The sequence below is a fragment of the Lepus europaeus genome, chromosome 12 (genome assembly GCF_033115175.1).
Source record: "Lepus europaeus isolate LE1 chromosome 12, mLepTim1.pri, whole genome shotgun sequence".
Classification (NCBI taxonomy): Eukaryota; Metazoa; Chordata; class Mammalia; order Lagomorpha; family Leporidae; genus Lepus; species Lepus europaeus.
Genome location: NC_084838.1, coordinates 38,580,593 through 38,606,709, shown reverse-complemented (window position 1 = coordinate 38,606,709; position 26,117 = coordinate 38,580,593). Strand labels below are relative to the sequence as shown.

Here is a 26,117-nt window from a genome sequence, read left to right as displayed (position 1 = left end):
GTCTGGGCTTTAACCAGCTATACCACAGCACCAGCCCCACTAATAGATATATTTTAAAAGGCTCCAAGTCACTATTCACCAGGAAAATGCAGATGAAAGCGACAGTGAGATATCCCTTCACATCAGTTAAAGTGTCTGTTATCAAAAAGATGAAAGATTGGGGTCAGCATTGTGGCATAGCTGGTAAACCACCGCCTGTGACGCTGGCATGCCATATGGGTGCCAGTTTGTGTCCCAACTTTTCCACTTCCCATCCAGCTCTCTGCTAATGGCCTGGGAAAAGCAGCAGAAGATGGCCTAAGTGCTTGGGCCCCTGCACCCACATGGGAGACCCAGATGAAGCTCCTGGCTCCTGGCTTTGGCCTGACTGAGTCCTGATGGTGGCAGCCATCTGAGGAGTGAACCAACAGGTGGAAGAGCTCTCTCTCTCCCCCCCGCCAACTTTCAAACAGATAAATAAATCTTTTAAAAAAAATCATTAGGAAACTGAAAAGGTACACCACAAAGTAGCAAAACATGTTTGTAATACACATATCTGATGAAGGACTTGCATCTAAAATATATAAAGAACTTTTACAACTCAATAATTTTAAAAGCACTACTTTTTAAAAAAGGCTACAAAGACATTTCACTGAAGAATCTATCTGAATGGCCAATAATTACATGAAAAGATGCTCATTAGCATTAATCATCAGTGAAATACGAGTTAAAACCAATTAATACTTCTACACGCTAATAGAATGGCTACAGCTAAAAAGACTAACAAGCATGTAAAGCAACTGGAATTTTCATACATTACTGGTGAGATAGTATCTCCAGAACCCAGCAGGGGGCCCATGAGAGCAAAACTATTTTCATAAAAAAAGTACTAAGATGACATTTTCCTTATTCACTTTCATTCTCATAAGACTGAATTTACCAAATTGAATTGAATGCAGAAGCAGAGATGTCTTCTGTTAAACCAGGTGTTAAAAAAGATTCACAAAACTGTGAAATAAATGTATTCTCACTAAGTTTTGTCTTACAAATACATTGTGTTTGTCATAATACATTACCATGTAATGAGCTTGTTACAACTTTAAATAAATTGATAGCTACTTTAAAATAAATGTTTTAATTTTTAATGTGAATATTGATGGAGATATTTATAAATTATACCTCAGTTTTTAAAACCTGGACTCATTTATTGTGTGAAGTGAAGCAGATGGGATTGTCTGGGTACGATAGTCCTGCCCAACACATTTTGAAATTTTAAACTACCGGCCGGCGCCGCAGCTCACTAGGCTAATCCTTCGCCTTGCGGCGCCAGCACACTGGGTTCTAGTTCCGGTCGGGGCGCTGGATTCTGTCCTGGTTGCCCCTCTTCCAGGCCAGCTCTCTGCTGTGGCCCGGGAGTGCAGTGGAGGATGGCCCAGGTCCTTGGTCCCTGCACCCGCATGGGAGACCAGGAGAAGCACCTGGCTCCTGGCTTCGGATCTGCGCGGTGCACTGGACGCAGCACGCCGGCCGCAGCGGCCATTGGAGGGTGAACCAACGGCAAAGGAAGACCTTTCTCTCTGTCTCTCTCTCACTGTCCACTCTGCCTGTCAAAAAAAAAAAAAAAAAAAGAAATTTTAAACTATCTTAGAAAAATCTGTGTCAAAAAGAAAGCATACAATCAGAGTCTTTTTGCTGGTGTCTTTTGAATCCTCATAAACTCAAAGTTGATATCCTTTGATGAGTTGTATATGCTTTCCTCTTCAAGAAAATGAAAATTTCCTGGTGTGTCTGTGTGTGAGGATTTTACACATTTGCTCTAGAAGCTGACTGCCTCTTGCTTCCTCTGGCCCTTTCCCTTCAGGCCAACAGAGCTGTTCAGGAGCTGCAATGCTCAGTCAGATCAAGGCGCCATGAATGACATGAAGCTCTGGGAGAGGGGAAGCATAAAGATGCCATTTATCAGCATACCTGTTCTCGACATTAAGAAGTGCCAGCCAGAAATGTGGAAAGCAATAGCTTGTTCACTGCAGATTAAACCTTGTCATAGTAAATCCCGGGGAAGCATTATCTGCAAGTAAGTTTCTTTTTCCATGATTCCAGTTTGGGTCCAGGCCCTCCGTGGCCAAGCCTCTCTTTAGGATTTTCTCTCCCACCAGTTACTTTTGCCCATCATCCCCACATTACAAACTTCACCTGACAAACGCTTTCCCACTTTTCCCTCCTCTGCTTGAAATACTGCCCCACCCCCATCTCCACGTGTCTGCTGCCTGTCCGTGGCCTCTCTCAAATACCAGACATTCCTACGGGATCTTCCCAGATTTCTCCAGCTGTCCTTACCACAATTTCTTTTATTTTTATTTTTCTTATGAAGCATAAGAAACATTTATGTTTTCAAAGCACAATTCTATTTTTATATTTTCATGTGTGTGCTTGCCTCACACAGTTAGACTCTGTTCTCCATAAGCTCATTCTTCTTTGTGCCTTTGTGCCATTTTCCTTCTTTCCTCTTTTTAAGAATTAGCATAATCTCACCATAAATATTTGACGACTAGGGGAATTAGTGAATATAGCCATTATGGCTTGTTCCTCATAACCATTTTTAAATAGTTTGCTTGGGAAATCTAGGAGCAAGGAAAATGGAGAGCTGCTATGGTGGGTGAAACCAAAAGATTTTAACTATGTAGTAGTCTGGATCAGCTACTCTTCAAACATCTGTTTTTCCAGACACTTTTTCAAAACCAAGTTAATATTTGCCCCTAAATGCTAGTATGTGACTCCTAGGTACCTAATGACTCATTTCAGGTTAGTTTAACCTTAAACAGAATCCAGATCTGTTCTCTGATATGACCTCACTAGGGGAGATAATGAGCTATAACTACTGGGTGACAAGCAAGTGACAATGAGTGACAAATTTGTGGACTCTTAGGACAGAAAACTTACAGAAGAAGACAAAAATCTCACTTAAGACTAAGGAGCTTTAAACTAGTGGACTTTTCCAGTTGTTACAGGTCAATGTTGATAAAAGCTGTTTAGAAAGAGAACAGGAGGAAGGGGAGGAGAAAGGAAGCAAGCAAGCATAAAGTCAAGAAAGTAAGGATATATGATTTTGCAAAGAGCAGATCAGACTAGCTAGCTTAGTTTCCTTTCAAAGATAGTGAAAAGCCACATTGATACAGTCAGTATGTCTAAATTTTTTTTGCAAATTTAACAAACACTATTCTTATTATTTACAAAATACATGGGGATCATGAGTAAATGTTACAAATTACAACAGGGAAAAGTAGACACAAATGGGCGAAATAACAAGTTCCCCATTCCTCTGGAGTCCATTTATAATAAAGCAGTTCTTTGTTAAAATTAGACAAGGCTGTGAGTAGGTCCACTGCTGTGTGAAAGACGCCAGTTACTTAGAATTCTACCTCTATCCATGGGTAAAAAGCACTGGTCGTGTACGTAAGTGTGTCCTGAATTAAACTACACCATGTGTACAGATCCAGTGTTCCATAACACAGCCCCCTGGTTTTAGGCAGGAAGCTGTGAGACTTGATGACTTGTCTTTGTAAAACAGCAAGGCCCCAGGACCAACTAATTCCCCTGCCTTCAACAGGCCTTGTTCAGGTGGCAAGTCTAAAATTTGAGCAAGGCCTTTGATCTCAGATAAGAGAGTTAGGAATTCTTCCCATTTGCTATTCAGCCTCAGCTCCACCAAGACTCCTGTTTTACACCTAACCAACGGAGGAACATGCAGCTGTGAAAACTCACTTCCTGGGAAGCCTCAGGAAGAGAAGTGGTACTGATTAAACACCATGAGGAAGTCCTTTGAGCCCTGAATTTGTGTGCATGTTTTCTTCTCAAGATCAGATTGTGTGGAGATTCTCAAAAAGTGTGGGGACCAGAACAGATTTCCTGAAGACCACACAGCTGAAAGCATTTGTGAGCTGCTGTCACCCACAGATGACCTAGAGAACTGCATACCTTTGGACACATACCTCAGTAAGTACTTTTTGTCGTTTGTTTATTTGGTTTTTAAAAAGATTTATTTGTTTGTTTGTTTATTTATTTAAAGGCAGAGTTACGTAGAGGCAAGGGCGGAGAGAGATCTTCCATCCGCTGGTTCACTCCCCAAATGGCCTCAACGGCCGGAGTTCAGCCAATCCAAAGCCAGGAGCCTGGAGCTTCTTCCAGGTCTCCCCCACAGGTGCAGGGGCCCAAGGACTTGGGCCATCTTCCACTGCTTTCCCAGTCAGAAGTGGGGCAGCCGGGACTCGAACTGGGGCCCATGTGTCTGCACTGCAGCCAGTGGTTTACCCGCTACGCCACAGTGCCGGCCCCTTATTTGTTTTTTAGATTTCAAATACTCTTCCTTCTTCTCTGCCTTTTTGTTTGTTTTGGAAGGGCATTTATCTGTTGAGATCACAGACTCATATCTGTGTGGCCTTTTTGGCCCAGGAAAGACATGTCATCTTAAACTATGGAAGTAGGAGTGATTATTTTTTCAGTCTGAGGAGGCATGAAGTCTTGTCAGGATTTCTAAGCAGTGAATCAGGGACCAGCATTCTCAGATGTCTTGCTGTTTCCTTGCGTGATATGACCAGAAAGCGTCTTTCCCCTGGGGAGAATTCACCTTTCTGTCATCAGATGGGTGTGGACCTGAGCCAGGCATTGGCTGACATAGCCCCAATATGGAGTAGAGAATGATAGTCTGGGTTAGTACATGAAAATGGAGCTCATAATCACTACTTCTACTTCTGTCTGCCAAAAAGTACTGCCAAGAGCTACAGGAGGAAGCTGTTATGTCATTGAGGGATCTTGGGGCTGAGCTTCTTGGCAGTGGGGTGACTGTGTTGTGGAAACCAGGGGATAACAAACAGGACTCCAAGGGAAGTGTGTAGACTGCCGCCAGGGGGCATTGGTGTTCCAAACTTGCTGGAAGGCAATGTTTTCCTGTGTAGCTAGGGACTCAGTTGACTGCAAATAACAGAATAACAGATATAAGTAAAAGAAAACCTAGAAACTAATAGTCCAGGGCTGCTGTGGTGTCTCCATCATCAGGAATGTTCCTCTTATCTTTCTCCACTCACATCCTTAGCACCAGGCTTCCGTCCTCAGGGTTACTTTATGTACTGTATCATCACAACATAGCTATAGGAGTTCGAGATGGTAAAAAGGAAGGAGGAGGAGGCCAGCATTGTGGTGTAGCGGATAAAGCCACTTCCTGCAATGCCAGCATCCTATATGGGCTCTGTTTTGTGTCCTGGCTGCTACACTTCTGATCCAGCACCTTGCTAATGGCCTGGGAAAAGCAGCAGAAGATGGCCCAAGTGTTTGGGCCCCTGCCATCCATTTAGGAGATCTGGATGAAGCTCCTGGCTCCTGGCTTTGACCTGGCCCAGCCCTGACCATTGCAGCCATCTGGGAAGTGAACCAGAGGATGGAAGACCTAGGCCGGCACCGTGGCTCACTTGGCTAATCCTCCGCCTGTGGCACCAGCACCCCGGGTTCTAGTCCCGGTTGGGGCGCCAGATTCAGTCCCTGTTGCTCCTCTTCCAGTCCAGCTCTCTGCTGTGGCCTAGGAAGGCAGTGGAGGATGGCCCAAGTGCTGGGGCCCTGCACCCGCATGGGAGACCAGGAGGAGGCACCTGGCTCCTGGCTTCAGATCGGTGCAGCGCGCCGGCCGTGGCGACCATTTGGGGGGTGAACCAATGGAAAGGAAGACCTTTCTCTCTGTCTCTCTCTCTCTCACTAATTCTGCCTGTCCAAAAAAAAAAAAAAAAGAAGAAGAAGAAGAGGAAGATCCATCCATCTCTATCTCTCTCTCTCTCTAACTCTGCCATTCAAACAAACAAAAAAAAATTTTTTTAAAGAAGAAGGAAAAGTGAAAAAATAAAAAGGAAGCAGGGGGAGCAAACAATTTCTGCCTCGTCTCATTGGCCAGTGCACATTATAAGGATTATCTTTCTAACTGTGGGGCCACTGCCATCCTAAGTAGACTTGGGGATCTATTAGTAAGTGGGGAAAGAAAGTGGATGTGGATTTGTAGCTGCTAGTAGCTGCCACATTTTCTCAAGATCAACAAACTGTCATGCTTAATCTTTGTGACCAACAGGACAAAAAAGAGAGCATTGGACTGTACATTAGTTCTATGCAACTTTGAGTAGATCGCTTCTTTTTGCCTCAACTTCCTTAAAAAAATAATCGGGCTGGATAGATGAAGCCCTTATGCCTCTATCAGTCTTAAAGTCTGAGTCTGTCCTAAAATCAAGTAAGCAAAACAAAGGTGATCACCTAGACCCTGTTACAGAAGTCAAATCCATGTGTGGAAGGAAGCTATTTCAACGGGAGAGAGGTCAGGAAACAGTGTTGCTTGCTGTTCTGTTCTGTTTAGATGTCACACATATTGTCTATTAGGGAGACTTCCTTGGTCATGATTCCAAAAGTTAAATATAATCATATTGTGGAGTCCATGCTACTGTGATAAATTATCATTTTTGTGTTAAAAATATGTTAAATTATCCCTTGTAGACATAAGCACCTTTTTGACCACCCTATCCAAAATATACATGTCACTTTCTATCTCTTACCACTACTTATTACTTATAATTATCTTTCTTTTTGTTTACATATATGTATAGTCTATTTCTCTACCATTTGTAAATTGTATGTTGGAGACTTGTCTATTTTGTTCATCACTGTGTCTCCAACACCTAGAGCTTTGCCAGGCATGTTGGAGGTGCCAGTAATAAACAAATGAATGACTGTGTGTATGTTTATTTCAAATGCACAAATGAGAGAGAACCTGAGTATTTTAGTAGTTTCTTATAACCAGGCTTTGTTGGATCCTTATAAGCTCTCCATTTATTGCAGCCATAATTAATTTAGATCATTTACAGACCTCTTTTCCTCTCTCTCTCTCTCTCTCTCTTTCTTTAAAATATTTATTTACCTATTTATTTATTTGAGAGGCAGAGTTACAGAGAGAGAGAAAGGTCTTCTATCTGCTGGTTCACTCCCCAAACAGCCACAATGGCCTGTGCTGGGCTGATCCAAAGCCAGGAGCCAGGAGCCTCCTCCAGGTCTCCCACATGGGTGCAGGGACCCAAGCACTTGGGCCATCCTCTACTGCTTTCCCAGGCACATTAGTTGGGAGCTGGATTGAAAGTGGAGCAGCCAGGACTTGAACTGGTACCCATATGCAATGCCAGCACTGCAGGCGGAGGCTTAACCTACTACACTATAGTACTGGCCCCCTCTTTTCCTCATTTAGATTGGTTAAATTGATCTGTTTTGGTCTTTTTCAGGGCCAAGTACTTTAGGTAACATTGTAGAAGAAGTAACTCATCCCTGTAACCCAAATCCTTGCCCAGCCAATGAGCTTTGTGAAGTGAACCGGAAGGGCTGTCCGTCTGGAGATCCCTGCTTTCCATACTCTTGTGTTCAAGGTAAGGGGTGGGTGTGGCTGTGGGAGAGCTCAAACAGATGCAGCTGGCACTTCTTTACAGGGCTTGTCTTTGGAGTGAGATTGTAAGGCCACTGTTTTCTATGTTTTTCTGTAATGTTTGAGGTTTTCTCAGTTATATGTATTATTTATGTAAGCAGAAAAAGACATGTAATTTTCACTTGTCATTTAAATTGTAAACTAATAATATCAACCCAAAATTTTGCTCTCATGATGAACTATAAGATTCTTGACTATAAAAGAATCTTGGACAGGCTTTTTGTACTTTCTCTGCCTTGTTTTACAAAGTGTATTGTACAACGTCCTTGTGCCTTCTTTAATATAGAGAGAAATGGCATTTTCAATAGGATATACAGTGATCTCCATAAATATTAATGCTATGTTGAAGTACGTATGATTTTAAGGCTGAAAATATTTGCATCTCATAGAATTTTGATAGTCTTTCTGTCAATACCTTTAGAAGCCATTTATTGTATTAGAATCAACACTTTAAATATCTTTTTTTTTTTTTAATTTACTTATTTATTTGAAAGAGTGACAGAGAAGGAGAAGAGATCTTCCATTCACTGGTTCACTTCCCAGATGGTGGCATTGGCCAGGGCTGGGCTAGGCTGAAGCCAGAAGCCAGGGGCTTCATCTGGGTCTCACATGTGGACAGCAGGGATCCAAACTCTTGGGGCGTCTTCCATTGTTTTTCCCAGGAAGATAGGTTGGAAGTAGAGTAGCCAGGACACAAACCAGCACCCATATGGATGCCAGCATCGCAGATGCAGCTTTACCTCATATGCCATAGCACCAGCCCCTAAAGTATCTTTAAAGAAGAAGCACAAGAATAAACAAGCATGATGTCTATAGTATTTGTATAATACGATGATATATCAGCTTTAGAGTCATAATAAATCTTGTTAACACTGGAAATGTTAGAATGTTTTAAATTTCAAGATCATATTTTCTGTTCATTAACCTTCATATTATAATTTGGTAAATTTGGAGGGGACAAGAAAATAAGTTAATTAAAATTTTGACACCTGTATTTTATTTTTTTAAAGATTTATTCATTTATTTGAAAGAGTTACAGAAAGAGGGAGAGACAGAGAGAGATTTTCCATTTGTTGGTTCACTCCCCAGTTGGCCGCAATGGCCAGTGCTGGGCCAGGCTGATGGCAGGAGCCAGGAGCTTCATCTGGGTCTCCCACATAGGTGGCAGGGTAATACTTGGGCCATCTTCCAGTGCTTTTCCCAGGCCATTAGCAGGGTGCTGGTTCAGAAGTGGAGCAATCGGGACACGAACCAGTGGCCATATGAGATGCTGGTATTGCAGGCAGTAGCTTTACCCACTACGCCGACACCAGTTCTGTGACATCTATATTTATATTATTTAAATATCAAATTCAATTCTGAGAAAACTCAGAAAGCCTATCTTGTAATAAGATAGAAATGTCCAAGATAGAAAATGGATTTTCTTCAAGCTCATTCAGCCATTCACTTTTTCTTTAAGCTTATGGAATATTTATACTCCATCACTAAAAGTTTTCCTGACCAAGATTATTCTAAAAATACTATCTATCTCCAGCACTCCATTTAGAAGCTATCTGGGGCCAGCACTGTGGAGTAGCAGGTAAAGCCACCACCCGCACTGCCAGCATCCCACATGGGCACCAGGTTCAAGTCTCGGCTGCTCCACTTCCAATCCAGCTCTCTGCTATGGCCTGGGAGGGCAGCAGAAGATGGCCCAGGCCCTTGGGCCCCTGCACCCATGTGGGAGACCCAGAAGAAGCTCCTGGCTCCTGGCTTTGGATTGGCTCAGCTCCGGCTGTTGCTGCCAATTGGAGAGTGAACCAATCTCTTTCTGTGTTACTCTTTCAAATAAATAAATAAATCTTTTAAAAAAACCTATCCATGATTTAAAAATCATAGATTAAAAAATATCTGTGATTTTAAAATATCTTTGATTGCCCAAATAAATTATAAGCTACAAGGCAAGGCATTTTGCATCTCAGTTAAGTTGACATTTGGGATATCCACATCCTCTTTCAGAGTGCCTTGGTTCAAATCCTGGCTCCACTTCTGATCCAGCTTCCTAGTAATGCACACTCTGGGAAGGCAGCAGATGATGGCTAAAGTATTTGGGTCCCTGCCACCCACAAAAGAATGGGTTCCAGGCTCCTGACTTTGACCTGGCCTTGACCATTAGGGGAATCTGGAGAGTGAACCAGTAGGTGGAAGATCTGTCTGTCTTTCAAATAAAATAAAAATAAATGAATTTATTTTAAAAAGAACTTTAAAGGCACATATCTTAATAGGATTTTTGCACTGAACTGTCACTAGTTTGGGGGTACAGGTCCTTAATCGGCACTCTCCCTCAGAACATGAAATTCTCATTTGAGAGGATGTATTTATGGCCAGTGAACCAAAACAATTTTTTAATTTGGTGCAAATCCTATTCCATAATATTTACTAGCTACACAATACCTACAAGTCTTTCATCAAGTGTATCTGAGATCATAAAGCAGCATCCTAGAACAGTGCCGTCTCTCTCAGCTAATTTTTGTTTATGCAGGCTGCAAACTGGGAGAAGCTTCTGATTTCATCGTCCGTCAAGGGACCCTAATCCAGGTGCCATCGTCTGCAGGGGAAGTTGGTTGTTATAAAATCTGTTCGTGTGGGCAAAGTGGACTCTTGGAAAACTGTATGGAAATGCACTGTATAGACCTCCAGAAGTCTTGCATTGTTGGAGGAAAAAGAAAAAGTAAGTCTTAAACTATATTTGTGATTTTTGTTTTTATGTTTTTTCAAATGTTTCTGTTTTACTTTTTTAAAAAATATATATATTTATTTATTTATCTGAGAGGCAGCGAGAGAGAGAGAGACAGCTCCCATCCACTGGTTCACATTCCAGATGCCTGCAGTGGCCCCTTGGCTGAGGCTGAAGCTGGTGGCTACAAACTCAATCTAGGTCTCCCACATGGGTCACAGAAACTCAATTACTGGAGCCGCCACCGCTGCCTGTCAGGGTACACATTAGCGGGAAGCTGACATCAAGAGCTGCAGCCAGTATCAAACCCAGACACTCCACTGTGTGAGGCAGGCATCATTTTGGTTTTTAATATTTTTTTAAAATTTCTGTCTTTGAAAGGCAGAGTGACAAAGAAAGAAGAAGAGAGAGAATCTTCCATCCGCTCATTCACTTCCCAAACGGCTACAGTGTCCAGGGCTAGGCCCGGAGAAGCCAGGAACCTGATCTCCCACGTGGTGGGCAGGGACCCACATACTTGGGCCGTCATCCACTGTGTTCTCAGGAGCATTAACAGGGAACTGAATTGGAAGTGGAATAGACAGGACTCGAACAGGCACTCTGATGCCAGCATTGCAAGCCATATCCTAACCCAGTGCACCACAGTGCCAACTCCCACAGGCATCTTAACTGGAATCTTGATTGCTAGGCCAAATACTTGCCCCTGTTTTTGTTGTTGTTGTTGTTTATTTGTTTTGTTTGTTTTTGTTCTAGTTTTGTTTTTCAAATGAGATTGGTTATCTTAACTTTGTAGGAAGAACATTGAATGGGTTCTCACCAAAGAGTAAGGTCTACCATCAGATTCTCACAGAACAGTAGGACTTCTCAGGCACCTTCTTAGAAGCCCCTCAGAAAGGAGGCTAATGGCTAAGGCTTGTTAACTTTCTATCCTGTGCTAAGCACAAGGCTAAATCTTGCCTACCTTATCTCATTTAATCCTCCAAGCTCTCTTTCACAGAGGTATTATTATCCCCAGTTGCATAGATGAGGAAGCTGATGCTCAAAGAGGCCACCCAGATAATAAGTAACCAGTGCAGGGTTCAGCCCCAGGCCTACTTGACTGCAAAGCTGGGCACAGCCAGGGACATAGGCACCCTCCTCCCTAACCCTTCCTCTACCACACTTCCACCCCACCCCCACTTCACCAGGAGAGAAACAGTCTTACATCAGGGGGGCAGGCAAGGACAGAAACTGTACTGTTTGGTTAGGGGTATGCCCGCTGGTTGCCTTCCCTAAAACTTAGAGTCTTGCTTTCCCATTGCTTCCTTTACCATCTTTTGCTGAATAGCTCTAACAACTGTTTATGTTAATATAGGACTTCAAAAATTATGATAAAATGTCACTGTCAGGATGTGCCCCTCCCCACTGCTCACTCTGCAGGAACATCCCTACTCCCATCTCCCACCCCAGCAACTATGGTAGGTCAGCTTTTATGTGTTTTTTGGTTTTCTCTTCTGTGTGAGACGTTATTTGAAACAAAAGTGCTCTTGGCTAAAGTGAGCTTATAAATTTCCACCCTAGAACAAGTCACATACTTGTTTCTTAGTCCACATTCTACTTGGCTAAAATGTGAAGGTAAGTATCTTGTGTCACAGAAAATATCTGAGAACAAATTCACTCCCTCTGTAAACATCCACTAACTAAATGCCTATTTTATATCAAAGAGCACTCTAGTGCCTGCGGGGCTGACCCTGGGATGCAGGATGAGATCCTGCTTTACGTGGTGCAGACCGAGTGCTATTCTGGGCGCTGGTCATTCTTGCCAGGGCTGCAGCCCAGGCTTCAGATGCAAAACCCAAAGATGGCATCGAGTCTGGTCCTGAAAGATGAGTGAAATTCAGGGGTGGAGAAGAGCTCTTGAGACAGAAGGGGGTTCCCAGGGAATAGGGCACCTGCTGGTGAGACTGCACCTTAGGGATTGGAGGAGTAAGGTGGGAGGTGATACGAAGATACGAATATCACAGATTTAACTCCTGAGTGTGTACATTCAGAAGCCATCTTTCAAGCATTTCCATCTTAAAACTTTCTAAACTGGGGCCGGGGCTGTGGCGCAGAGGGTTAAAGCCCTGGCCTTGCAGGGCTGGCATCCCATATTGGCGCCGGTTCTAGTCCTGGTTGCCCCTCTTCTGATCCAGCTCTCTGCTATGGCCTGGGAAAGCAGTAGAAGATGGCCCAAGTGCTTGGGCCCCTGCACCCACGTGGGAGGCCTAGAAGAAGCGCCTGGCTCCTGGCTTCAGATCGGCACAGCTCTGGCCGTTGCAGCCATCTGGGGAGTGAACCAGCGGATGGAGGACCTCTCTCTCTGTCTCTGCTTTTCTTGTAACTGTCTTTCAAACAAATAAAATAAATCTTTAAAAAAAAAAAACTTTGTAAACAGTATAATAAGCTTTTTAACTTGGGCTCTATTTCTCAGCACACGGTTATAGATCAGCATTCTCTTGCTCTTTCTCTCAGGTCACGGAACATCCTTTAAGGTCGACTGCAATGTCTGTTCTTGCTTTGCGGGCAGTTTGGTGTGCTCCACCCGCCTCTGCCTCAGTGAGCACAGCGCAGAAGACGACCGGCGTGCCTTCACCGGTGAGGCCGGCCTGGGGCCATCATTGCTTTGAACCCATTTTTCCCTTCAGGGCAGCCTGTGTCATCTTGTGTTAACTGCAGATGTGCACAGTCAAATGAATACAGATACTTACCCTTAGTGGGTCCTAGCTCCGTCCTCTCTGCGTTGAAGGCATTAAACTAGTGTTCTGGAATTCCGTGAGTAAGAACAGGGCCAGTGATTGGGGTGATTTGAATTAAATGGAACTTTTCTGCCTGGTAAAATACCCCACGTAACCCCTACCATTATAGCTAAAAATGTCCATGGATTTCCTCAGTGTGTTTCTTATCCCCTTCTTCCACTACCTACCTTAGCTTACAGGTTCATTTTGTCTCCCACAAGCACTATTCCAGAATATACTCTTCTGACTCTACTGTGCCTCTCACTGCTGGCGTTACGCTCAAACCAGCTACCGTTGAAGTGAAAAGCTGATGACGTGGAATGCTTTTCTCTTATGAAGCTACAGCTAACAGCAGCGCACAGTCTGCTGGTGTCTCTTCATGTCTGTTTTCCCAGATCTGCAGTATTCTTGGTTCTGGGTAAAGAGGTGCTAGGTACCTGTCCTTGCCCCATCTCATGCTGCTGCAGTGGCGACCTGACTCTCCCCTGGAGTTAGTATATACCTGGAGAGCGGCGGGGATTGGTTGGGGGGCAAGAGAAGAGAAGGGTTTGCCAACCTGGTGCTTCTAACCCATTAGAAACAAAAGAGATTGGAAATAAGTGAACAGCACACTGACGGGGGAGTAAAAGAAGGGCTAACTGCTCTGAGTTCAGTGTTGCTGCCATCCTCTTGTATGACTAGTCTTTTTCTGCTCTCCTCTGATGGGGAAAGTTCAGTCCATCCACAGAGGGATATGGGGATGAAGGGTGACTCGGGATTTACAAGGAAAACTTACTTTGTGTTTTGTCTGCATCAGTCATTTTTCCTTACTATGATGAGATACCTAAGGGAGGCTACTTCATAAAGAAAAGAGGTTTATTTTGGCCCGTAGTTCTGGAACGTACCTGATGATGGCCTCCTTGCTGGCAAAGTCCCAAGGCAGCACAGAGCATCACCAAGCAGGAGACAGGGAGGATGGGCACACGTGTGTGGGTGTGGTTTCTCTCCCTCTTCCTATGAATCCACCAGGATTCAGTCACCCCACGACCTCATCTGATTCTAATCACTTTCCAAAGGCCCCACCTCTAACACCATAAAATCAGGTTGAGTTTCTACCCTCTTAGTACCTGATAAGGGGGACTAAATAGCAACACATCGAGGCTTGGAGACGCTCACCCCATTCCCAAACCATAGCATGTTTGGAAGATGAAACTTACAAGTAGAAAGGCCGTGCCGGCCCTGCGGCTCAATAGGCTAATCCTCCATCTGCGGCTCTGGCAGCCCCGGTTCTAGTCCCAGTCGGGGCGCCAGATTCTGTCCCAGTTGCTCCTCTTCCAGTCCAGCTCTCTGCTGTGGCCCAGCAGTGCAGTGGAGGATGGCCCAAGTGCTTGGGCCCTGCACCCACATGGGAGACCAGGATAAAGTACCTGGCTCCTGGCTTCAGATCAGCGCGGTGCGCCAGTCGCAGCGTGCCAGCCACAGCAGCCATTGCGGGGGTGAACCAATGGCAAAGGAAGACCTTTCTCTCTCTGTCTCTCTCTCACTGTCTACTCTGCCTGTCAAAAAAAAAAAAAAAAAGTAGAAAGGCACTTGTTCCTTATAGTGTGTGGCCCTTGTGTCCTGGAATAAATTAAGTCAATGTCTATTTAGCTGGCGGAAAGGAAATTTTACTGGTCCCAAAGTATGCCACATTCCTTGGGACTCAGAGCCCCATCCAACTGTGACTCAGAGAGAAGACATTCATAAAAATGTCTAAGTCTGGCCGGCGCCACGGCTCACTTGGCTAATCCTCCGCCTGCGGCACCGGCACCCTGGGTTCTAGTCCCGGTTGGAACGCTGAATTCTGTCCTGGTTGCTCCTCTTCCAGTGCAGCTCTCTGCTGTGGCCCGGGAAGGCAGTGGAGGATGGCCCAAGTGCTTGGGCCCCTGCACCCGCATGGGAGACCAGGAGGAAGCACTTGGCTCCTGGCTTCGGATCAGCGAGGTGCGCCAGCCGTAGTGGCCATTTTGGGGATGAACCAACAGAAGGAAAACCTTTTTCTCTCTGTCTCTGTCTCTCTCACTGTCTAACTCTACCTGTCAAAAAAAATTTTCTAAGTCTTAAAATTACAGCAATTACCGAAGTTATCTTCTTATTCTTTCTCCTTCCTAAGGAGATGAGAGTAGAGGAAACCTACACGAGGGGCTGACAACTTTCGCTTTGTTTGGTAGTGGTAATCACCTTTCACGTTCAAGAAATCCCCCAAGCCAAACTCAGACATCTAAACTCTACATTTTATGTGCCAGACTGGGAGAAACACGCTTTACTTTTCCTGCCAACATCCTGTTTACAGGGTGTCCAGCCGAGGTCAGGGTCTGGAGGCCCTCCCTGAGCCGGCAGCTAAAGGACAGGGGAGAGCCATCGCAGGGACGAAGGGCTTCTCGGAGTCCTGCTGCCTTCCAGAACTTCATCAGACAGAGGAAGTTATTTTAATGCCCTGATTTACAATTCTGCTGTACCTCCTGTGACTGTGAATGGCCCGCCTTGCTAGGGAAGGGGATGTACCAGGCATATTGCTGAGACTGTTTCCTCGCTGCAGGTCTGCCCTGCAACTGTGCAGATCAGTTTGTCCCTGTGTGTGGGCAGAACGGACGCACTTACCCCAGCGCCTGCATTGCTCGCTGCGTGGGTCTCCAAGATCATCAGTTTGAGTTCGGATCATGCATCTCAAAGGATCCGTGCCATCCTAACCCCTGCCAAAAAACCCAGAGGTGAGTCCAATGGCTCTTTGCATTTTTTTGAACAGAAGAGCAGAACTTGAAGCATCTCCCGTGTGCCAGACAAAGGAGAAGTGCTGTCTGCCTCAAGTTTGGAGTGAACAAGAGCCAGGCAAAACTTCCTGGCAGTGTGACTGGGAGCCCGGAAGTGGAGCCATTCATGTAGCCTGGGAAGGCCGTGGTGGCTGTGATCCTCAGCTGAGTCTAGAAAGGTGTAAAGCAGAAGGCAGAGTAACAGGAGCATAGGGCGTGGCGATTGGTGATGAAGAGATGGCGTGGTATCTGCCAGGAGCTCTGGCAGTTCTGTTAAAACTGAAACAGAAAGTGTCATGTGAGGAGATGAGGGAGATGAGTGCATTCTTATTATTAGCTGTTTATGCCTGATGGTCAAGGGGAGTTTTCTTCAATTGATGCGCCTCCATTGTAGGAACTAGACATGAGAAATAGCTGCAAGTGCAACTTCAGGACTGTTTGCAGTTATGTTTGGGCTCCTCCTACAGTGTCCTCAGTGAGCTCAGAGGACGGTGGCCTGGCCTTAGTGCTGGGTCTCTGTCTGTGGTATCCACCAGGACGAGTGCCTGGCTGACCCTCAGATTTCAGCCTTCTGGAACCTGAGTTTTTATTTGTTGCCTCGGGGACCTGAGCAGGACACATCCCAGGGCCACAATCTTTGACTTAAGAAGGATTTATGGAGAAAGAACGGTTGCTTCCATCCTAAAATCCCTGAGGCAGTGTAGAGAGAAGGGAAGATTTTCTGAAATGTTAAAAGAAATGACAGAGAATTGGACATTCTGCCAAACTCTATACAGTGAAACCTGCACCAAGACAGCTGCTAGCGAAAGACAACAGGATGACGTAGGTTGTGTTGGGTGGTGGGATGGAGGTTTGCTTGTTTTCTAATAATTATAATTTAATAATTAATAATAGGATGAAAATAAATCTCAATGTGAAAAGGACTTTTGGGACATAATACAAAACCAATATAAAAAGACAAGATTGAAAAATTTAGCTACAAGGAAATCAGGATTTTCTGCATAGTAACAAAGAAGGCCGGCACCACGGCTCAGTAGGCTAATCCTCCGCCTGGGACGCCAGCACACTGGGTTCTAGTCCCGGTCAGGGCGCCAGATTCTGTCCCGGTTGCCCCTCTTTCGGGCCAGCTCTCTGCTATGGCCCGGGAGTGCAGTGGAGGACGGCCCAAGTCCTTGGGCCCTGCACCCGCATGGGAGACCAGGAGAAGCACCTGGCTCCTGGCTTCAGATCAGCGCAACGCGTCGGCCGAAGCACAATGGCCACGGTGGCCATTGGAGGGTGAACCAATGGCAAAAGGAAGACCTTTCTCTCATCTCTCTCTCACTCACTGTCCACTCTGCCTGTCAAAAAATTAAAAAAAAAAAAAAAAAAAAAAAAGACAAACTGGGAAGACTATCCCAGAGAAAAAGTTAATGTTCTCAGAATATAAAGAGATTAACCTAATAGAAAAATGGGCCAAAAATATAAACACAGGAAAACAAAATACAGTGGTTCTTAAACACATGAAAAAACACTTTTATTTGTTAGGGTACTCCAAAATATCAATATTTTCAGTAGCAGAAGTTCAGCTAAAGGTAGCTTTCTACGTGGCCATTTGGAGACTCAGGGCTCTTCCACGCAGTGACTCTGTCCTCTCCCACGGTCCCACAGATCCTGTGTGTCCTCGGCGTCTGGTCAGCATATCCGAGGAGGGAGCTGGTGGAGGCTGCTCTTGAGGAGCTTTTATGGGCCACGTCTAAAAGTGACATTCGTCACTCTGTCCGGCTGTATCCCATTGCCTGGAGCTCAGTCATTTGTGACTGTCAAGTAGCTCACGAGTTGCTGTCAGGGAGACTGGGAAATGGAACCTCGCTGTTCACTGTGCCAGGAAAGTACAGGAATCTGACGAACATCTAGCCTGTTGGCCACAGTGCCTAACCTTCCTCGTGTTAGGAGAACTGTACGTTAAATTAAAGCGACAGTTGTATACCATTCTCCTTCTATCAGACTGGCAGAGGCAGTGTGGTAACAACACAGGGAAATAGGTACTCTCATACGAGAGGCAGCTGGGAAAGAATTGGTCAAAATCCTTGGCCAAAAATACAGTTTTAAACATACATCCCCCTTTGAATCAGCATGTAAAATGCTTGCTCTTACAGTAGCTGTCTTTGCAAAGATAAATACGAAATTGGCAGTAGCGGTCATCTTGGAAGGAGGAGGCTCTGTGGCTGGGACACAGGAGCAGCAGGGAGACTGATTTCTCACCATTTGGTGCCTTTCAGTTTGATCAGGGCCTTGCAGTATAAGCTCAGAAAGTCGCTTAGGAAACTGGAAGGCTGTGTTCACTCGTCAAGTGTTTTCTGATTCACCAGGCATTTTTCTAGACATCAGGACACAACAAGCAAGACAGACCCAGCACCTGCCTTATCATTTTATTCTCATCCCCTCACCTCCCGGATGCTCAACCTTTTCCTGTGAACTTATTTCCATGAACTTAAATTGATCAAATTTTTCCTCCCCAGATTGCCAAATTTCTCCTAATATTCTTGGTTCTTATGGCATCCCTGTTAATCAATAATAGAATTCTTTTTTTTTTTAAGATTTATTTATTTATTTGAAAGTCGAAGTTACACACAGAGAGAAGGAGAGGCAGAGAGAGAGGTCCTCTATCTACTGGTTCACTCCCCAATTGGCTGCAATGGCCGGAACCGTGCCAATCCGAAGCCAGGATCCAGGAGTCTCTTCCAGGTCTCCCACATGGGTGCAGGGGCCCAAGGACATCTACTGCCTTCCCAGGCCACAGCAGAGAGCTGGATCAGAAGTAAAGCAGCCGGGACCCAAACTGGCACTCACAGGGGATGCTGGCACTGCAGGCTGTGGCCTCACCCGCTACACCACAGCACCAGCCCCTGGATAATAGAATTCTAAACCTTCTTTCCCATTGTTTCTCTTCAAACATCTCAGATGTCCGTAAACCCATAACTAAGTGCCTTCTGATTTCAAGTTACCTCAGAGAAAGCAACCACAAGAGTGGAGGCGGGGATTTCAGTGTAGGAGGCTTATTCCTAAAAACCCTAAAGGTCATTTTCTTCTAAATTAAAATGCCAGCTATATTCTTCCTCTTTTGTGTTATACTCTCTTATTTGTATGTCTTATTTCCAAGACCCAGTGACAGCTAAACATTTTCATAGGCCTTACGTTCTTAAGGAAAGTTACACATTCCTCTTGTGAACATTAGGACAGAAGGAAAAGAGCATACGTCTGGGTGCGGGGATTGCGCACGGAGCAGGGATCCGCTGTCGCCAGGCCACGCCAGCTTCATGGCGCACTGTGGGTCACAGCAGCCAGCCCAGCTCCTTAGTATTGTAGCAGACACCTGAATTCTTTAGGACATAGAGTAAGGCCTTTTCTTAAGGCAGGCTCCTGTTAGCCAACCTGAAAACCAAGCGCCGGAAAGTGTTTCATTTGTTATTGACCCCAACCCACCTGTTGGCCTCATAGCATGGCGTTCGTGTGCACATGTGCGTCCTTGGCGGCTGCCATTTCCTGCCATTTCCCTGCCATTTCCCCCAAGCACCACACCATGGGCTCCTTAAGGGTCACACTGTGCTCCGGCTGCTCCCTCCTCCACCTGGCAAGCCTGCGGCCCTGCTCACCCTGCGGGCCCAGCTAGAAGCCACTTCCTCCTGATGCTATCTCCAGGTTCCCCAGCCAGACAGACTCAGTTCCCATGGCATTCTGTCACTGTCTAGCCTCCGGGCTTTCCCACTCTACCTAAGCTCCTGGGGGCGGGCCTCTCCTTTACTCTCTTGCTTTCTTCCCAGCCTCCTGTGCCTCATGCAGTGCTCTGTCAGCCCCACCATCGTCCCTCCCCACCGTGGCTCATGGTGCCGCATTCATCTCTTTCAGGTGCGTACCCAGACCACAAGTCTGCCTGACAACTGTTGATAAATTTGGATGTAGCCAGTATGAGTGTGTGCCGAGACAGCTTGCCTGTGACCAGGTCCGCGATCCTGTCTGTGACACAGACCACGTGGAACACAACAATCTCTGCACTTTATACCAAAGAGGAAAAAGCCTGTCTTACCAAGGCCCGTGCCAGGTACCGTGCTTAGACCAACAGACCAGAGTGCACTAGGCCGGAGACTGCCTCGTGATCTGCACGTGAATCGGCAGTGAGACCCTCTGAGGGTCTCCTGTGACTCCTGTCAAGCATGGAGAACCCAGCCCTCCACTAAAGTGAGGCCCGGCTGTTTCTCCTACTTGTGCAGCAGTGCTGTGTTGCTTAGCGCATCTAGTGAATGAGCAAGAACAGCAGGGCCACTTGTCCCTCTCCCAGGAGAGGATTCACAGCTTTCTACCCCCGGTGTGACCAACACCGTAGCACTTCCCACAGCTCTGTGGGCCCTCGTGGAGGACCATCAGGAAGAATGGGAGTTAAACCAACCCAGAAAGGAGTTCTACTCTTCCCTGCAGCCCCTCCTGCTGCGCTACTGAACAGTGCTAGAAAATTTTCCTGATGTGAAAATCCCAACGTCTTTTTACATCAGCTTTAACTCGGGACGCCTCTGGGACTTTCCATGTGCACTGCTGATTCCTCACCGGCCCCTCCTCCTGGGCCCAGCATCTCTGGCCCACAACTTGTTTAATCACGTTCCCTGGTCTTCATGGTTAGGAAAATCCATTCAGCTCGACTCCAGACTCCTGCTTCTGGTCCGATTGCATCGGTAGCCTCCACCCTGCATGCTTTCCCGTCCCTCTTCCCGGCAGCGGCTTCTCCTGAGTATCCTATCTACCGGGTGGATCCGGAGCCTGCGCTCGGCCCCCTCCCCCTCCAGCACGAGACGACAAAGCCTCGACATTTGTGAGGAGAGCCATCTTTTCTTTAAGCAGGCACTTGTAGGACACGGAGACAAGTGTGGGCAGAGGCGGGGAGGCCGCTGGAGGGGGAGAATGAGCTCCGGAGTCCCACAGGGGCTGAGGAAAGTCATCTTGTCAACTCATCTGAGACCACCCTATTGCTCCCGCCTGCCGCCCTTCGTCCCCTTAGTCCACCCCAGGACTTGAGAGGGTCCTCCCGGTTTACGCCAGTGCCTTTTCCTCCCTGAACATGGAGAGACGTGCCCTGTACTCGGGAGAGGTGCACCCTGGAGGTGCCTGGGCTGACTGTGATTTGTTTGCCCTTAGCCCTTCTGCAGAGCCACAGAGCCCGTGTGCGGCCACAACGGCGAGACCTACAGCAGCGTGTGCGCCGCCTACTCGGAACGGGTGGCCATTGACTACTACGGGCCCTGCCAGGCCGTCGGGGTCCTGTCGGAGTACAGCTCCGTGGCCGAGTGTGCTGCCGTGAGGTGCCCTTCCCTGCCGGCGACCGGGTGCAAGGCCGTCACCCCACCAGGTGGGCTAGCAGTGACTGGGGTGTGGGTGTGCCTGGGAAGCTTGCTCACCTGCCTTCAGAGAGAGAGTCAGCGTGAACAGAGTTTGTTATTTAAACTGTTATTTCAACTTTTCAAAGAGTCTTCAAGGGACTCTTATCAACTATGCTCAACATTATTCTGGGTTGACCTTAAAAGGCTGTTGTCACCTTAATTATCATCCAGTCTGGTAATTTTAATACAATGTGGTGGGGTTGGCGTTGTGGCACAGCAGGTTAAGCCACTGCCAACGATGCTGGCATCCTCTGTGGGCACCAGTTTGAGTCCCAGCTGCTCCACTCCCAGTCTAACTCCCTGCTAATGGCCTTGGAAAGCAGCAGAAAATGGCCCAAGTGTTTGGGCCCCTGCCACCTACATGGGAGCCCCAGATGGAGATCCAGTCTACTGGCTTCAGTCTGGCCATGTGGCCATTTTGGGGGTGGAAGGGCCTTATTCCAGTCTGCAGAGAGCGGGTTAGTCTGGACTCTAATCAGTTACTTCCTCCATCCAGTATCTTGTGCTTCTAAGCACTGGGGACACCACAGGGCACAGATAAAGCTTTTTTCCTCCCCGAGACAGGTGCCACAGACCACGTTACCGTGCAAGTCCACACCGAGTGAGGCGGTATCCAGTGCAGTGATGGTAGAGGAGGGCACGCGAGAGCCTGGGTGGAGTGCTTGATGGTTCACCGTCTCTGCTGGGTTAAAATGCAGTGTGATACTTGATAATGCCAGACTTCACCATGGTTTTAACAGTTTAAAATATTTGTAGAAATTAAACTTGAACCAGACACTCATGGAATCCCTGAAATAACAGCTCCTTTATTTTGCAGACAGAAAAAAAAATCAGTGAAGGCGTTTCCCCGGGCTCACTCAGGGACTTTAGAGGTAGAGTAGGCATGGCCCCTGGGTCCCTCGAGAGGCCGGCTCTCCCCGTGCTGTCTGCTCCACTGCCGCCTCCCCCGAGGAGCGCTGTGGGATGGACGCAGGGATGGAGGAAGGGCTCTGGGAGATGGGGATGCTCAGATTCCAAGACCCCAGCTTGCTCAGGAGCAGGGAGGGGCGGCCACTTCCCCGCTGTGAGTCCTCTCTGATTGTGAACACAGGTGAATGCTTTCTGTTCCAGGTGCTTGCTGCCCACTGTGTGCGGGGATGCTACGAGTTTTATTTGACAAAGAAAAACTGGATACTATTGCAAAGGTAAATAGCTTTCCATGCCTGGTACTGTTAAAACCTAATTGCTAAACCTTCTCATCTTAGAAAGCAGGACGATGAAGGAATGAATCCTTAGAGAAACGATGTGCCCAAGGCCGTCCAGCTCCCAAGCAGTCGAAGCAGGGCTCAGGCCTGGGCGGGCTGACTCCCCGCCTTGTGCCCGTCCCCCTGTCGTCCGGCGCACACATCTTTCTTACAAAAGGTCCCCCTCCTGCCGCAGCGGCCTTGGTTGGAGACTGCAGGCACAGCCCAGGAGCTGGGACTGTAGATGCCCAGAGAGTTTCTAGGTTGCTCCTCTCCAGTCCCCGTTCCTCCAGAGGGGACCTTCGGGAGCCCAGCACCTCCCCTGGGAACTTCTGCCCTTCCCCTGTTCTTTGCCGTCACTCCTGCCGCTCCTGGCTATGGCTGTAGGGCCCAGGAAGGCAGAGCTAGCACTCGCCGCTCCTAGAGAATTGTGCCCACGGTAATGAAACAACTGTATTTTACAGGAAGACTTTGCTCTGGCCTCTAACTCTGGACAGTCACCCTTCATGTGACTCATCATGGTTTGACTCATCTGAGCTCCAGAGCCCCAGGGTCAAGAACAACCCCACTGAGACAGACTCGGAGGTTGCCCACTGGGCCTCGCAGCACCCTGTTGGGGTTCCTTGGTCAAGAGAACTCCTTAGCCAGGGGCCACTGTGAGGTAGCTTGGGCAATGAGAGAGAATCCTGCCTGTCCTCAGGTCATGGAGCTATCTTCTCTTTCTAGGTGACAAACAAAAAGCCAATAACAGTTCTGGAAATCCTTCAGAAAATCCGCCTGCACGTGTCCGTCCCGCAGTGTGACGTGTTTGGATACTTCAGCATCGAGTCAGAGATTGTGATCCTGATCGTTCCTGTGGATCACTACCCGAAAGCTTTGCAGGTGGGTTCAGCACACATTCAGTTGTTGGGCCGCCGTCTTGTCCCTCTCCTGGGACGGGGTGGGCACAAGCCAGGAGCCGGGAGGGATCCGAGTGTGGAAATGGAGGCATGTGGCGAGCCCAGGAGGGCGGGGGCGGCAGCGAGGCAGTGTCTGCGGGCCGAGCCCGCGTCCGGTTGACAGCGGAATGTCAGTGTCTGCGGGCCGAGCCCGCGTCTGGTTGACAGCGGAATGTGAAGCACCTGGGACTCAGCGTCTGCAGAGATGGCAGGGGCCCGAGGAACCACTGGATCCCATCAGCCACTGTACAGACGAAGCCGCTGAGGCCGGGGGGAAGGCACTGGCACAGGCCACGCCGTGACAGAGCCACGATGGACTCTGGTCTCCTGACGGCCACACTCCCACTGCAGGGGAAGATGCTGCCCTTGCGGGCCCAGCCTTTTCCTCACAGCCTGCGGGGATGTGCGCCCACGGAGGCCCCCGTGTCAGCAGCAGAGTAGTGAGGACGCAAGAAGGGGCATGGATATAGGCAGTCTGAAACCTCGTCAAATGGGCCCTAGGTGCACCTGCCCTGTGACTATGTCACCGTGCAGGGGTGACACCTCGGTGTGGCTGAGCCCTGGTCAGTACTGTAGACACTTGGAAGCGGCAGATACGTAAGGGCAGCTTCACTGAGGGTTGGGCTTGATTTCCGTTAATGCTGGTTTATTTCTGTAATAAATGAAGGCTGTGATAAAGGGGATTGCTCTGGCCTCCCTGCCTTGGGGATAGGCAGTGTTTGTCTGACTCGGCCCCTCCCAGGCTCTGTGACTTAGGTTAAAAGGGTCCTGTTGTCCCTCACAGATCGAGGCCTGCAATAAAGAAGCAGAGAAGATCGAGTCCCTCATCAACTCCGACAGCCCCACCCTGGCCGCCCACGTGCCCCTCTCCGCCCTCATCATCTCCCAGGTGCAGGTCTCCAGCAGCCTGCCCGCGGCCGGCGTCCAAGCTAGGCCTCCCTGCCGCTCCGGCTGCCTCCTGCTCCTCAGCCTGGGCCTTGCCTCGCACCTGCTCTGGACACATAACTGACTGCCCGAAGGTGCGAACCGTTCCTCGACCGAATTTCTCTGCCTTGTGAAAGACATTCAGGACGGCTGGGTTCGAGCTGGACGGTGGCCAGGAGAGCACGCGCCACCTCTGTTCACTACACAGGGTTCCCGTTGCTCAGTCTGCCAACATCTGTAGGTTTACAAGTGTGGAACACGGGCTTCCGAGGGCCGACGAGGGAGGGCGTCTCCTGCTGAGGCACTGCCTGATGACTCACATTTTGCTCAGTAGATGGGTCCCCCACTCGAAGGCAAATTTTTTTTAAAGATTTATTTATTTATTTGAAAGTCAGAGTTACAGAGAGAGAGGGAGAGAGAGAGAGAGAGAGAGAGATCCTCCATCTGCTGGTTTGCTCCCCAAACGGCCACAATGGCTGGGACTGGGCCAGGCCAAAGCGAGGAGCCAGGAGCTTCCTCTGAGTCTTCCATGTGGGTGCAGGAGCCCAAGAACCTGGGCCACTCTCCGCTGTGAAGCAAATGGAACATCCCACTGCTGGATGAGATGCTCACTTGGTAGAAAGAGACCTCATTTTCCAGCTAGGTTCCTATCACAGATACTTTCTTTCAGAGTCCCGGGAAGTCCTCAGGTTCCCCTTTGTGTTTGTGTCTGTTTCCAGATGAATACCTCCTCCATCTAGGAACTAGGGCTCTGGGAAGGAGCCAGTGCCGTTAGAGACTCTGAAGGAAAGACACAGCCTCTTGATGCCGTGTAACTCAGCCGGCAAAGTGAGATTCGCTTACAGAGGTTGATTCAGGGCCCCGTCTGTGGTGTCAAGCTAAGCAAGCTGACTGAACGACAGACAGTTCTGTTCTGTAGGTGACCATCTCAGTGGCCACGGAGCTGGGTCTGTGACGTTCGTAAAAGGGACAAGTCACACTGCCTCCGAGCACACCCTGCATTATGCAATTTTTATATTAATCAGCGTATATTCGTCAGTATTCATTAAATTTTGAATTTTTAAACATCAACCTTTAAACCAATTGCTGCTACTTAAATAACTGCCAAAAAGTGAAACAGCTGGTAGTGCACGTGACAAGCACACGACATGTCTGCTTCGTGGTGAAGAAGGGGAATAGCCATATTTGTAAGATGACAATCATGCGTGGTGGCCGGGATTTTCCGTTCATGAAGACACGTTTGCCTTGTGTGATGTGCACAATGTCGATAAGTGTTCCGTCTCTCTTCTTTTCATATAGAATTATAAAGAATTGTGGTTTATATATTTAAAAATGTCAAACTGAGTATTAAGATGTTTGCATGTTGTCTAAGAAGTTAAGTACCTTGAATGTGTTCCACAGTGTGAGATAAGCTATTCAGTGTAATACTTGTTCGTGTGCACCTGAACTTAGATGTTACATGAAGTATTTTTCAGTATTATATGTACCCTCTGAAATATATAAAGATATGCTTATTATACCAAACGGTTTTTGAAAAGTGGGCACTTAAAGCTTTCAGAATATCTCAAGCTGATGTAGCGTGTTTGTTGCAATTGCTTTTGTTCGGTGTATTTTCAATGCAATATACTAGAAAGCTTTTCTATTTTAATAAAAGTAATTTTATATGATCTTATATACTTCCAAGCAATGTGCACATTCAGACTGAAACCGCCAATCACGCTTGGGTGAGCCGTGTCCTTTGCTATGGAATAAGAAGTCACGCAGTGTTGTTATCCTGAGCCCAGGGCTCCGAGAGCATGGGACGGCAGAACAGAGCTGGTCAGACTGGACCCAGGCATGGCCAGAGGGCAGACAGTGGCAGTCACATGCAGAGACCGCCGGGACAGGGCGAGCGGCAGGTCTTCCAAGAC

At 47.4% G+C, this 26,117-nt stretch overlaps 1 protein-coding gene across 3 annotated transcripts in view; it reads left to right on the top strand.

The window, feature by feature from the left end:
- The window catches only part of RECK (reversion inducing cysteine rich protein with kazal motifs), a 79,824-nt gene extending 53,958 nt beyond the window's left edge, over window positions 1–25,866 (top strand). For all 3 annotated transcript variants that reach the window (XM_062207951.1, XM_062207953.1, XM_062207954.1), the window contains 11 exons: window positions 1,841–2,053; window positions 3,836–3,972; window positions 7,278–7,418; window positions 9,996–10,184; window positions 12,684–12,806; window positions 15,504–15,675; window positions 19,603–19,795; window positions 20,881–21,091; window positions 22,233–22,306; window positions 23,072–23,227; window positions 24,068–25,866. In XM_062207951.1, the coding sequence (XP_062063935.1) occupies window positions 1,841–2,053; window positions 3,836–3,972; window positions 7,278–7,418; window positions 9,996–10,184; window positions 12,684–12,806; window positions 15,504–15,675; window positions 19,603–19,795; window positions 20,881–21,091; window positions 22,233–22,306; window positions 23,072–23,227; window positions 24,068–24,292 (1,834 nt within the window). In that variant the 3' untranslated portion in view covers window positions 24,293–25,866. The remainder of the gene's footprint in view (window positions 1–1,840; window positions 2,054–3,835; window positions 3,973–7,277; window positions 7,419–9,995; window positions 10,185–12,683; window positions 12,807–15,503; window positions 15,676–19,602; window positions 19,796–20,880; window positions 21,092–22,232; window positions 22,307–23,071; window positions 23,228–24,067) is intronic.
- Window positions 25,867–26,117: the final 251 nt, after the last annotated feature.